Raw genomic sequence first — 15,197 nt, 5'->3', positions numbered from 1 at the left:
ATATCTCAAATACAAAAAGAAAACTTCATAGAATCAAATCTTGAGTGAGTGTGAGTGTGTGGAAATGACTCAGTGAAGGTTAGAAAGTGTTACCCATCCTCCTGCTGTAATTGGTCAAAGCTCCCCAGAAGTCACCATGGCCAATATGAGGCTCCCTCCGCCGCAGTCAGCAGCCCAGTGTGCCGCCTTGCACCATCAGAGCGCACATCCACGGTGCTGCTGCTGCTGCTGCTGCTGCTGCTGCTGCTGCCGACACATTTAAGGATGTTTAACACTTGGACATTTTCCAGCTCCAGCCTTATAGGCGTTGCCCTAAACCGTATGGAGCAGACACCGAATGTATTTCTTCAGCTGCTGTGAGATGTTCTGCATTTGCCATGGCAAGAGGTCTGTTTCCATGGGGGTTCTTCAGGAAACCTCTGTACATCCAGGTAAGCTTCTGGGAAATCCCTCTTCACTCTGGTGTAAAGTCCTACTGGGAATCTGCACCAGTGTGTGTTCGTCTATGTTGTACAGTCGCGGACAGATCTGCACGACTGTGCATGAATGCCATGATGCTTCTACTGGTTAATGCATGACCTTTACTACATACATACCAGGGTGTCATTTGCAGGGGTATTTTACACGTTTCTCAGGCTGAATCATACAGTCACTTGATGCTCGACGGCTCGACAGGAATCAGCCGTCCCCCCTCCGATCATCGTTGCTGTAGCAACCACTTCCATGATGCATCTGGTACAGTCATACATTCAAGCGTTTCTTAAGGCTGCAAAACTTCTATTATCAACTTACTGCGTTTGTCAAATAGGGTCTGGCATCTGGGGGCGTCTTCCAGATGGATCATAGACTTGCATATGAATTGATTCAGCCTGTGTAACATCACCAGGGAAGAAGGTGCAAAAATATTTAAGTAACAGTTTGCTCTTGCTGAATATAGGTGAAGTCCACAGTGGCATTTGTCATAAGTAAAATTAAACTCTGCTAGGGAAGCCCCTCAAGGACATGTGGAGGTCTCAGGAACCCACATTCAGTTAGATTACCACCAGAAATCAACCTCAAAATGTTCCTTAACTGAGTAAATGGGTGAAAATTCTTAAATCCTCTAACATATTCTAACTATAAATTATGTTTAACGTCTTATTGTGTTGAGCCGTTTGCAGCCGTTTTCCTCTCTAAGTTTAGCTGAACACAGTGTCACAGTCAGCTTCCTGCCCATGCCCCTGGATGTTAGACACAAAGCTGTCAAGTGCAGCGACTAGAGGGAGAGACAGCTGGTCTCTGGGGACAGCCACCAGCATCGCTCAGTTTTCTAGGCCACCTCAGCCTTCCAGTGACAACTTAAGAAGTGTCATTCAGTGATCCTTGGAGAGAAGCTATTTCCACTGAAATACAGAAAGCGACCAGTCCTGCAAGACGATGATTTTGGGTATGCAGGCATATAAGGAATCAGCTGTATTTTTTAATGGTTAAAATACGTACAGGACCATATGAGGGGTTATTGCTGCTTCTTTTAAAATGTCTATGATCCATTTTTGGTTGTTGTGTAATGTGACCATATATCAGTAGTGTTTTGTGCAATATGACCAAAATTACATACGCAGACAGAGGTTATTTCATATAATGCCTCAGTACACCACATTTTCTGTAAATAAATGCATTTGAGTGAATATATAGTTCATATAAAATGACCACACAGAAAGGTATATTTCATGTATTACACACTTGACAAATACAAAGCTCTTAAACTCAGTATCGACCAATTATGTTGACATGGTAGAACACAAAGTACATATCAAACTTATCTATTTACTCTTTTAATATTTAATCCTGCCACCAGTACTGAAAAAAGGTTGCAGTGAAAAGCGTGACTTGTGACACCATGAAATGATGGAGCATAAAGTGTAACAATAGATACTGTTCTATTGTCACACTATATATCATTTTATTACAAAACTTTATCCAGTATTGAATTATGATCAGTGGCTGTGGTTTATTTCTATATAACCTGATGCTATGATTCTCACAGTTCCATCCACAGAATGTAGTGAATGATTTGATTCAGAAGCAACACAATCAACAGTATTTGTCCAATTATTGATTTCTCAACAGTTATTTTTTCATGAGATCTCTTGTAATGTCACAATTCCTGTAGCTATTTGACATTCAGATTGAAGAGAATCTTTATTTAGTTTTCCTAAGTAAATGGGAATAAATAGCTTTTTGTTGACATTCATTGCCATATTAGCCCAATGATCCATGTAAATGCATAAACACATTTTACAGAGACAGTAATGTGAGACGGCACTTAGTTGCAGCTAAGTGGAATCATGAAATACATTATTTTACAAGGGTTCAAAAATTAAATTTAGCAGTCATCGTATTCATGATTTTTATAGCTGATTTAATAGGTTCAGTAAATGTGACCTTTTATCCATAAACATTAAAGTCCATTCTGTCTAAAATCATGTAGGCAATAAATGTTCACCATCTCTAGTCAGATTTTATTACACATTACAGCCTTGACTTTTTGACTGAGATGTGGGAGTGAGAATCTTCCAACAGGAAGCTGCAGAACTCACAGGAATCACATGTGCCTCCTTTTATTGTGTGCGAACCCCGTGCTCCTGATGTTCCTTTTTTAAATCCCCAAGCGTCAGAACAGACAGAACAACTTCTGATAAAGTACTGCTCACATGTGTAATGTCGCAGTATTGAGTCAGCACAGAAAAGCTTGCTTTGTGTGTGTATGTGTGTGTGGGTGTGAAGATGATGTGTGTGTGTGAGAGAGTTGAGGGGGTGAGGGGGTGCTGCCTGCTGTCTGGACGGTGATGAGTCAGATCTTTGTAGTGTCTGTGCAGACAGTGTTGCATCCTTTAGCTTCACACAGTCGGTGAATGAGGCATGCTGGACTGCTGCTGCTCTCAGTTCTTGGGCAGTCGTCACCACTGTTGTTCACTCATCCAGCCCAATCCAGTCTTTGTTTCCTCTGTTTTCACATCTTTCTCTGCTCTGCACAGCAGTCAACGGAGCCCATTAACCGGCAACCTCTGATGGATAATCATACATAATGGATGAATGTGTGCAGACTGCAAAAACCAAGTGTCAGAACAGTATTATGCTGCTCTTGATCAAATCCAGTCCTCCTGTATGCACCCTATTCCTTTCTATTCTGTTAAAGTTTGCAGTTGTGCTAAACTTTCAGATATGGTTCAAATAAATAGACTAACAGAGGTGTGGGTGGGTTTAGAGGAAAGAGTTCAGCCAGAACAAAACAGACTGTTTCTTTCCGCCCACCTCAGCATATAGCCACAGTTCCCAGTCAGTCTCTAATTAATAGCTGTCACAGCAGCCACAATCAATATCACCTCATTAGCCATGTTTGTGTAACCCTCCTCCTTCACAAAGGGTCAATACATAATCCCAGAGATAGAAATGCATTGGCCAGAGTTGAAATGAAAGCCACAAAATATCGATTGCAAAAGGCCAACCATACATTTGTTTCCCCCACAGAGTGTTATTTCCATAATGCTTTTGCTTTTTGATGCATTTCACCTACGGAAAAATCGATGTGAGGTACACGCAGCACTTACTTGTGTGGTCATCGCTGTTAAATTCAATGCAAGTGTGCATGGTCAGATTTGTAAGCAAACCAATCAATAGATAAAGCTGTAGAAATCACTTTTCAAATACAGTGGGTTAAATGGGTGCCCTTTGATGCCTGGAAATATTTTCTATTTTCTATGTGGTATTTGTGTATAACAGAAACAGTTATTGATGGGTTTTTATTTCATTAACAACAAAAGTTAGCCTCCAGAAAACAATCTAAAAAGTATTGAAAAGACATTCCAGTATAATACAACAAGGTTGATTTTTGCAGACTTTGTAATTAAAGATGTAATGAAAAATACAAAAGAAGGCAGAAAGATAAATGTATGAGTGGGAAACCATAATGACACAGTGGGATGAGGAAATATTAAAGTGATATATTGATGATTCTCTCGTTAAGAGGAGGTCTAATGCTGTCTAGATAGCATGGTGCTAATATAATATCCCTTTGGTATGATTTATTTTAATATAATAATATACACAGTAATGTACACTTTATTGTCTTGCAGGGCCAATGCATCACACAAAACATTTAAAGTACAAATATTTTCAAAGTCACACAGAATTAAATTGACTTGGTGAAAATGAGACAGTTCGTCTTCGTAATAATAGTTTCAATAGGCAGTTGTACCTGACAACAAACCCTGATTGCAAGCAGAATTACAAAATAAAATTCCATCGTGTGTGAACAGAGGATGTCATTCCCTGCTAGTACATGACACTGAACATGACCTTGATGTTTTCTCAAGCCTCATGGGGACAAAAGAGAAACTCTTTTCAACTAAAACTAGGGGACAGTTTAGTCCAACAGAGATAAAGAAATCACTGCATACAGAGAAATTAGATTACAGAAGGACATGTAGACACTGTCTGAAAGCTTTTTTCTCCATTTTCTGTGGTGTGAAAAGCAGAAAGATAATGGTAGATCCATTTAGAGACAGATACAAATGATAACAAGAATTGCAAGCAGTTATAATGGGGTCCAAAATCCCTCACACAATTAAGACCAAAGCCACGTCGACTCATGTAAAGCACATCAGTGCAACTGAGACCAATATCTGCAGAAAGATCTTATGAGTCAATTTTTTCTACTGTGAAACTATCGATTGTCTCTGCTCTTCATCTCTCCTCTTGAGATTTGTCAGCAGAATCGGGTTGTAGTGGTGTTTTCTAAATCATTATAGCTTGTTTTCCTGTACATCAGATGAACAACATGAACTTCATGTGTGGAAAATGCAGATGTAAAAGCATTTCAGTGTGCACCTGAATAGACGAGTTATTCAACAAAATGTGTTCATGTTTAGTCCACAGACCCATATGCAGACGTAGCAAAAGTTCACATGGTCTCTTTTCAGGCTGAAGTACAGTGTGTGTAAAATACTCGAGTAAAGTTAAAGTACTGTAGTAAAAGTGCAAAACTCTGAAATGTCATCAAAGAGAGAAAAAAAATGTATTTCTACATTTTTATCAGTTGTTTCTGTGCAAAGTTAGATGTTAGTTGTGCTGATCTCAGACTTTCATTTAATAGACAGCATATGTCCAACTACTGAATGCATGAAAAGAAATTATTTGGCGTATTTTGGAAATTTAAGGATTAGTGTGTAGAGGTATTTGTGTTAAATTGTAGTAAGTGAAAGCTATCAGAAATATAAACACTCATGTAAAGAGCAACCACCTGAAAAATCTACTATAGCGTAGTAAAAGTATTTGTACTTGCACAAATCTGTCTACAAGTTGCATATTTTTCCTGAAGAAAATTTTCAGGCTTTATTACCTTTTGACTGAAATTTTCATGTTTTCAATCTTTGGTTTAGTCTCCAAAACTTTCAGAATAATAGATATAATAGAAGAATAGAAATCTGATCAAAATGCTTCTTTAATGGTGGAAATAAACCTAGCATTCTGTGTGTGAGAATAGATATAAGATGTTTGTCTCACACCAGAGCTGAAAGTTTGTTTAAAAGGATTCCAGAGGAAGACTGTGAGCAAACTGTGACAGTGGAACAAAAGAGGCGGGGCTATAGATAGGGATTTATGCCAATAAAGAAAATTGGAAGTGAAAGGGGCAGCGGGTGAAAGCGGGGGGAGTCCATCATTGTCAGCCACTGAGTGCAAGAATCATTAATAACCAGGAAAGTAGGGCTGTTAAAAAGTCTGTTTTCTCTCACTAATGTTTTCCAATTGGAGGAATGCCATTATGGATCTAAACAGACTGTACTTATCAGCCAGAGAAAATCAAAAGACAAGGTAATGAGTTGGAGTCAATCTAAATGTTGAAGTGCTTCTGTGCCAGACCACAAACAGCATTTACTGTTAATTACAGAGCACCTATTTAGAAGCAATTGTATTAATGATGTTCTGTGTGATATGACTCACATTGACATGCCACTGATTTGTATTCTGCTCAAAGTCTAAGCCCCACCTTCTGCTGGCCAAGTGTGTGAGATTTAGTGGGACTTAGGAGGACCTGCTGTAAAAATGGGATATAATACTTGTAATTATATTGTCATTGCTGTATAATCACACAAAAAGGAGAATTGTGTTTTTGTCCCTTTAAAAAGGGACTATTTTATATCTATAGAGTTTCTATAAAGTATGTATTCATACTGTAGCTCAGAACAGACTTTACCTTGTTTTTTCTGTCTTATAGTTGGTAGGATCCAGCATTAAGGTGCATTACTGTCACTGACTATGTTTGAGTGTCCAATAGAGTGAAAAAAAAACCCTTAACTAAAAGCCCAGAACAGGCCAAATGAACGCTGACTGTAACAAAAGGGTTTCATGCTTTTGCAGCCACTGCAGGTGAGTGGGTGTAGACAACAATCAGCTATAACATTCTCACCACTGACGGGAGAAGTGGTGATAATATTCATTATTTTATTACAATGGTTCCTTTCACTGGGTTGGATATATTAGGCAGCAAGTGAACATTTAATCCTCAAAGCTGATGTGTTGGAAACAGCAAAATGAGCAACATAATGAACTGAGTGACTTTGACCAGGTCCATATTGTAACAGTGATGACTGGGTCAGAACATCTCCACAACTGCAGGTCTTGTTGTTTGTTCCTGGTCTGTAGTGGTTAGAACTAAGGTTATAACAGTTTTGGATTTTGCATTGTAGTTTAGTTTTATTTAGTTTTGACTTTTTTTTTTTTCTCTAATTCAGTTAGTTGTAATTAGTTTTTAGAGCAGGTTTGCTAGTTTTTATTAATTTTCGTTATTTTCTAAATGCTTAGTTTTAGTTTAGTTTTAGTTTCTTTATACCTTTTATCTTCTTCGCCGTTGAATTCAAATAAATCCCAGACAGGACTCTGCTGCTTTCTCCCAACTTTAGTCTACATGTTTCCAGGTAGAGTAGGGACGAGAAGACACCTAAACGACAAGTGACAAAAAGTGACGGACCATTAAATATCATATGGTGCCACCAGCTAAAATTGCTTGAGGGAAATAAATCGATTTTATATCAATCCAACATTGACAAAGACGAAAACAAAGGGAAGTTTTATCCAGAATTTTTATATGTTTTAGTTAGTTTTGTAAACACACAATACAGTTTCAGTTAGTTATTGTTTTTTCTTTTAATTATAGTTTTTATTTATTTCAGTTAATGAAAATGTTTTTACAATTCTGGTTTTCGTCATTTCCTTAGTTTTCGTTAACGATAATAACCTTGGTTAGAACCGACCACAAATGGACTAAAGAAGGACATCCCAGTCTCAGGACAGTTGATCATCTGTGGGAGGTGATGGAGAAATAAATCTGATCCATGGAGGTCCACCTCTGCTTTCAGGACTTCAGGGATCTGCTGCTAAGGTCTTGGTCCAGATACCACAGATCAAATCAAATCAAATTTTATTTATATAGCACCAAATCATAACAAAAGTTATCTCATGACGCTTTACATATTGAGTGGGTTGAAACCAGACTCTAAGCCAATTTACAGAAACCCAACAGAATCCTCCAGGAGCAAACACTTGTGACTGGTGACAGTGGCGAGGAAAAACTTCCCCTTAACAGGCAGAAACCTCGCGCAGACCCAGACTCCTGTAGGATGGCCATCTGCCTTGACCAGTTGGGGTCAAAGAGAGAGTAAAGGAGGAGAAAAAGAGAGAACAATAGAGATAGAGAGAGACTGGGGGAGAAGGGGGGAAGTAGGGGGAGACACATGGATGCAGTTGATGCACAGATAACTGAACTAGAACTGTCTAAAGTAGATCAGTGTATGAGTCTAAGCCTCGAGTCAGAGCTGGTTTAGTGGAAAAAGGGGAACCTACACAATATTAGACAGGTGGTAATGATGTTCTGCCCCCATAGATGCTCAATTGTGTGGGATCCAGTTGTTGTTCTTTAGATACTTTTGGTAGATTCTAACCACTTTACAATGGAAATGAACAGTAGGATCTGGAGATGCTCTTATCCAGTGGTTCGATCATCACAATAGCTGCTCAGATCCATACTCAGCCATTTTTCTGTTTCTCACATTCAGCCTCCAGGTCTACATGTTCTCTTGCTGCCTAATATATCCACCCACTTACAGGTCCCATTGTAATGAAATAATCAATATTAATACCACTTTGCCTGTCAGTGATTATAATGTTACGGATGATCTGTGTATTCATGCTACTACTTATAGTGCTATAGAGTGTAACGTATGTGTGATCTTTACTGTAGTGTACTTCATAATCCTTTAACCACCTGCATTATCACGATGGGGAAAAAATTCTAACAGATGTTTACAGTTCATATTTTTACATAGAGAGCTACTGAAAATGAATTGCTAGATGTAGAACTGTTCATTTCAGTTGCCAGTGTTAGTATTAGCAATTAACTTGCTAAATTTGCTGGAAAATTATCATGCATTTGAAAGTATATATAGCAAATTGGACCTTTGCAGCTTTCTTTCTTTCTACTCATAGTTGCACATCTCCCCTGCAACACAAAGCAACACATCCACTTCAAGGACTAAATGTTCACTGGCTGCCTAATATAACCCACCCACTGACAGGTCCCATTGTAATGAGATAATCAAAATGAATGCCACTTTGCCTGTCAGTGGCCAGAATGTTATGGTTGATCAGTGGATGTCACTTTGGCAAAATATGAAACATTGTGTTTGCCTTGTAGCATAATGGCCTAAATCATATTTTCGGCCATTTTTACTCTCATCACACTACTGCTTCATTTTGCATAAATTGGCTATGTCCTGAAAAAAATATAACTTAGGGATCCAATCAAGTGAAAGTGAACATCAACATGAAAAAGTAAATTTGTACACATCATTTATCAAGTGGGCTCATTTTTAGCTAAAGATCTGTATTTTATGGAACTGTTCCTTTTTAAAATACGACTTACACAGTACAGGAGAGGGTCCGAACCTTCTGCTGGGCTGCATTAAATTAACAGAAAGACATGCAAAACACTGTCTATTACGTTGAGAAAGTAAAATTCTGAATGATGAAGTTTTTGAATTTATACACTGGTCACATTTAAAAAGACTATCTGTGAACTGTTACAAAGAAATGACTCTTTATTTGTAATTTACCTATATCAGTATGGACCAGCACAAGTTGTAAATAACACTGTGTTAGTATTAAATACATTAAATAAAGCATTGTGATTATATCTGGCTTGTTTTAAAAGTAAGTCAACATTTTGGGTGATGCATACAATGGTAAAGAGTCGTCCATGTGTTACTATGGCAACCTATCCGTGCGTTACTACATTCTCATGTCAATAAAACAGAGACTTTTCAATATTTTACTCCAAAATTTTGCTTCAGCATAGTTTAGCATAATATCTAAAAGGTTTTGTCCTACTTCATCTCAATTTCTATCGAGAACCATATGTTTTGGATGTTTGTGTAAAGCTTAAAAAATGTCTGTTTCAAGTCCATGTGTTACCAAGCAGTAATTTGACATTTTTCACCTAAAAATTATATCTCCCCAAATTTAGTTATACATGATGTTAAAGTGCTTATAAATACTTACTCAAATATGTATAATACATGCATATAAGTTACTCTGCTTACATGACAGAGACTGTTGAACACCAAATGTGTCTGGATGTTACCGTTTGATCGGACCCTTAGGCAATTATGCTATGAGGCTAACGATGTGTCACTTTGTAAACACAGCTATTAAGACTTGGCCTTTCCTCTCCACTCAGCGAATGAGAAAGAGAGTCGGGGTGGTCAAACGATCTCTGGACTGCATGAACCCATAAAGATCCAGCGCTACTTTTGTGTCAGTTCCCAAATGAAATTTTCTCTATATCTAACCTTTCTTAAATGATTTATCACCATTTATTTATAAGATTATCCTCTGTATTTTGTCAGTTTAAATGAGGTATTTTTTTGTATTTAATTCACTGATCATGTAGATGTTCACAAAAGCTCAGATTAAAGTTGAAGGTTATTATATCAGAAAACTAAAGAAAAAGTGACTTTTTCAGTGTCTTCATCCCCTGTCATTTATCAAACCCATGGGTTTTACTGGTGAATCAATGTTGTAGACAATGACAGTGTTTCCACGGTAACTACGAAGCCTCTGAACATCCAAAGGGTCATATCTGATGACCATGAAAAGATGACAAACTGGATTTTACACCAATTATTTACATGGATTGATAGGATTAACGGATCAACAAGGATTAAACAGTTTAGATCAGTAGACGGTTTTAGTCGGTGATGGATGCTTGGGTCTTTATAGGTTAAGAGAGCAACTGCCGACAGTAAAGCAAAAAGTAATAGAAAAACAAGATGTTGTTGTAAAATCACAAATACACCCACAGCACTGCAACTCTGTGGGAATGTTCTAGAGGTGAGATACAACTGAGACCAGAGTATTTATATTGTTCCGCCTGCACACACCATGCAAAACAAACTAGAGCCCTTGCAGGTAAATACAACATCATACACCAACAGTCAGAGGTGAAGATTTATATGGGTGTCTGAGTTTGAATCATGTTTTTTAAAGAAAAGGTACATACTTTGCTTGAACTGTTACTATATTAACAATAAGATTATGATACCAGCCTTACATACATGTTACATATTTACTGTAAATGGAGAACAGCAAGTCAGCTATACAAACTGAGGTGAAGCTCTTTCGTAGCTATAAACTCTCACATGGATCACAAGAGGTTTCCATGCACTTACTCAGTGTATAAACTATACCATGGGTTTTGGGGGAGAAGTTGCTGCTTCCTTGAGTGTCTTTCAGCAACAAATGGGACAAAAAGTGAGTGGAACTAATAGAAAAATATAAAATATGTTCAATAAAAATAATGTTTTCTGTTTTACAAAGGCATGATTTCAAGTCCTTTATAAATGTTTATGACCAGAAACTGAAAAAGTCTTTCCACATCGGAAGTTTTCAATCCTTTCTGTAAAAGTGGTCAAAATAACAGGTACATTTATGAAGTACTTTTTATTTTTTATTAGATTAAGTTTTAGTTTCATCAATCATCTACAAAGTGTCAAAGTATCACCCATCCTCTGTGAATAGAGATATCTGGCAAAAACACACACAGTATCATCCTCCAAAATATCAGAAATTCTTTTTTCAGAGTTCCTGCCCTGTTAGGAGGGTATAATTCAGCTAAACTGTACTTCACATCCTGCCCTTAGTTATAAATTCAGCATTCAGGAGAGTTTGTAACAGACTTGTATACTTGAGGATTTTCTCAGACCCCTCTGCCCCTTTGACTAATAACAGGTAGATACTTTTATCTTTTAGACTGGTTACAAATTTGGAACTTTATTTCCCAGCTGTGAATTTATCTTCAGGCTTAACATTGCTCAGAATTATTCAGGTTAATTCCAAGGTCACTGCTTTGCTAGGGGAGGCAGATTTCCTGTGTGCTTTTCACATGAAGGAATGAACTGATGAACCAGCCCGAGGCAACAAACATAACCTGTATAGCCTTATTAATTTCCAGTTTGATGTATTTCCTCCACAAACTCTTATTAGAATGGCCTCAAATCACCCTGGAAAAGGTTTGTTTATATTTATGAACAAAGTGCATTGAAAATAAGATTCAGATGTGCTCCTCTGTTAGGGTTAATACATATTTATAAGTGAGTCTTATGCAGTTATTGTTTGATTTTTGTCTCTAACAGGCCAGATTCTCCTACCTGCACATGAAGTACCTGTTCTTTTCCTGGCTGGCTGTGTTTGTGGGGAGTTGGATAGTGTACGTGGAGTACTCGTCCTACACAGAGCTGTGTCGAGGCCATGACTGCAAAAACTCAATAGTGAGTATTGGACAATCCGGATGTTAACCTGCAAAGATTCCTGCTCTCAGTTCTTCATAACACCTCGTTCCAGTCCTCACTGTGCAGTTTTTCTCTCTCATATTAGTGCGACAAATACAAAAAAGGAGTTATTGACGGCTTGGCCTGCAGCAGCCTGTGTGAGAAAGACACGCTGTACCTGGGAAAGTGTTTCACTGCCAAACCTAACAGCCAGGTCAGTCTGGTTTTTTTTTTTCTTCTTTTTAATCAAGCACTTTCCTCTAGTCTGATTTTTATTCATTCCCACACGCCTATCTTGATCAATTCAGGTGTATTCTGGGAGCTGGGGGGACCTGGAGGGGGTCATTAAGTGCCAGATGGAGGAGGCTCCTCATTATGATTTGGGAAATGAGATGGAGCCCAGGAAGGAGGCAACGGCCTTCAATAAGCCGACCAAAGGGACCTCTGTGGAGAAGTTCAGAGAGATGATTCTCAACCATCTGAAGGTCAGGAGGCTCTCATTAAATGCAAATTAAAGTGCAGTTTCAGCTTTTTGTTTTATCTTTACAAATGATGTATCAGTGGTGGAACAGAACAGTACTTTTTACAGTTTTTCATCCTGTTCCTTTCCAGTAATAACTCTGTGTATCCCCAGATGTGTTTAGCCGTATTATGTGTCCCATTTTCCTCCTCCTTAAGCTAAATAAACCCTCTTCAAAAATATACTACTACTACTACTACTACTACTATTAATACTAATACTACTACTAATAATAATTAAAATAAAAAACTTGAGCTGAGCACAATTTTAAACATCTACAGCACTAAAATGTGACATACACATTAATGTAGCAGTGATACAAATTAAAAAACAATCATAGTCAGAACAGGAACCATATTTCTGCACAAATTATAATTACATACATTACTTTAAATAAGGTCTTGAATGCTGAAATCTTTAGTACTTTCACTGAGGTCATTTGAATACTGCAGAGAATGATTGGGGAGAGTAAAAAAAAATATATAAAAAAATTATAAGTTAATATAAAAAAGAAAAACCTAAAGATATTTCAAGAATTCAGATATTATATTCTGACCTTCAAGAAGTCAGAATATTTAAAGAAAAAAAATCATGCTCGATTTATGAGAATAAGTCAAATATGAAAAAAGTACAATATTATCCTTTGTAGGGGGACAAGAGTTTCCCAGCTTTGCTTAAAAAATGCTGTCTACAGCAGAGGACATTCCATTACAAAATAAATACATGCTTCTGAAAAAAAAGTTGCATGTTGCAAGTGTTTTTCCAATCAAGACAATTATTCAATGAAAAAAAAAGCCAAAACTTTTACTTTCCTGGGTCTCAGGAGGAAATGACAAGAAATAATTGTGAAAATTAAAAAAAAAAAAAACAAAGAAAATCATGAGAATAAAGTCACAAAGTAGGGGAAATGTCAGAGGAACAGTCTGACTGTATTAAAATGAGAAAACGGTGTCATTTTGTAGTTTTGACAAATAATGAAATTCTCAACTTTCGGATATTCAGATTTGCACTTCCAGGGTACAGTTTGCAACTTTGTTTGAATCCTTCTTTTTTTTTCCTCATAAAAATATACCTTTTATATATATATATATATATGTGTACATATATACATGTATGTGTCTGTACATATATTTGAAGGGGGGTTATATAGTTTTGTATTTAAGTATACTTAGTAATATTATGTAATTATGTATATAAACTTAATGAAGGTCCAGTACTTGGGGTGGGTGGAGTGGCAGTTGGATAGGAACTGGATACAAGTTTCATGCTCAAGTTGTATGTTTCTTGTTATACATTTGAAAATTTAAAATAAAAAAGGCCTTTCATAAAAAAAAAATAGAACTTTTTACCTGTAGAAATACGACGTTAGTCTTGTAACATTATGACATCATTCTCACATATCTTTTTTTATCTTTAGTGTGGCGCTAATCTTCCTTCATAGAACACTTCCATCACTGACTGACTGACTTATTTTTTTTTTTTTGCAGGCCAGAGTGGGGGATCAGGCCAACCTCTTGGAACTGGCAGCCCAGGTCCTGTCTATCGCAGATGCCAATAAAGATGGACACATTTCACTGCCTGAGGCCCGCTCCACATGGGCCCTACTTCAGCTTAATGAGTTCCTGCTTGCTTTGGTTCTGCAAGACCGGGAGCACATGCCCAAGTTACTGGGCTTCTGTGGAGACCTGTATGTGATGGAAAAGGTGCCATATTCCCCCCTGTATGGGATCACTCTACCCTGGGTAATTGAGGTGTGGATTCCTGCAGGACTGCGCCGCAGCATGGACCAGTGGTTCACCCCATCCTGGCCGCACAAGGCCAAGATCTCCATCGGACTGTTGGAACTGGTCGAGGATATCTTCCATGGTAATTTTGGCAGCTTCCTCATGTGTGATGTGAGCGCCACGACTTTTGGCTACAACGATCGTCATGACTTAAAAGTGATAGATGCACACTACATCGTTCCTGAAGTCATCTTCCAAGAGAGCATCAGGCAACAGCGCTGTGATGTGGATGAGGATTGTCTTTACGGGGCTGACTGTCTCACTTCCTGTGACCTCACTAAGCACCGCTGCACACCTGAGGTCACCAGACCAAACTTAGCCAAAGCCTGTGAAGCACTGAAGGACTATATACTGAGGGGAGCGCCATCTGACATCAGAGAGGAGCTGGAGAAGCAGCTGTACGCCTGCATCGCACTGAAAGGCTCTGCAGAACAAATGGAAATCGAACACTCACTAATTCTCAACAATCTCAAGACTTTGCTTTGGAAGAAAATCTCTCACACAAAAGACTCATAACAAAGAAGTATGATTTGCACAAAGGCAGAGAAAGATTTCTGTCTCAAAGTTTTCAAACCTTAAATATGTAGATCCTTATAATGAACGTCATATGTATAATATTTTATTTTAAGTGAATTCTGAATCTAATGAGGAAGGTCACTTTGTATTACTTCATGTACTATTCCTAAACTTTGTTAATGTAATATAAAGCAATGTGACAAGTGCAATTTTTGAAACCCTGACAGTGATTAATTATTAAATTTGAGAGAAATCAACTTTCACCTTGAGGTCAGACTACATTAATTTTTCTTTCTTCATCACAAGACTTGAGTGATGGTAATTTCAGTGGTAAGTTTCCAGTATACAGCACACATCCATTTAGTCCAATCACTAGTGCTATACTGACTTACAAGTTGCACTAAATCAAATCAGTCAGAAACTAATTCTTAAAGCAGGGAAAACCAAGTTAAGCGCCTCTAATAATATTCTCTTACAATTCCATTATCAGACCCACTAAAATGTAGTTCCATGCTG

The 15,197-nt window shown here is 37.7% G+C and overlaps 1 protein-coding gene across 1 annotated transcript; it reads left to right on the top strand.

Moving 5' to 3' along the window:
- Window positions 1–250: 250 nt before the first annotated feature.
- dipk1ab (divergent protein kinase domain 1Ab) lies at window positions 251–15,177 on the top strand. Its single transcript, XM_030131591.1, has 5 exons — window positions 251–431; window positions 11,727–11,861; window positions 11,968–12,075; window positions 12,170–12,346; window positions 13,869–15,177. Exons 1-5 carry the CDS (start codon window positions 378–380, stop codon window positions 14,679–14,681), a joined length of 1,287 nt encoding a protein of 428 aa, XP_029987451.1. The 5' UTR covers window positions 251–377; the 3' UTR covers window positions 14,682–15,177.
- Window positions 15,178–15,197: the final 20 nt, after the last annotated feature.

This window comes from Sphaeramia orbicularis, chromosome 4 (assembly GCF_902148855.1).
Source record: "Sphaeramia orbicularis chromosome 4, fSphaOr1.1, whole genome shotgun sequence".
NCBI lineage: Eukaryota > Metazoa > Chordata > Actinopteri > Kurtiformes > Apogonidae > Sphaeramia > Sphaeramia orbicularis.
The sequence above is the reverse complement of the archived record's forward strand: the minus strand, read 5'-3'. Positions and strand labels throughout refer to the sequence as shown.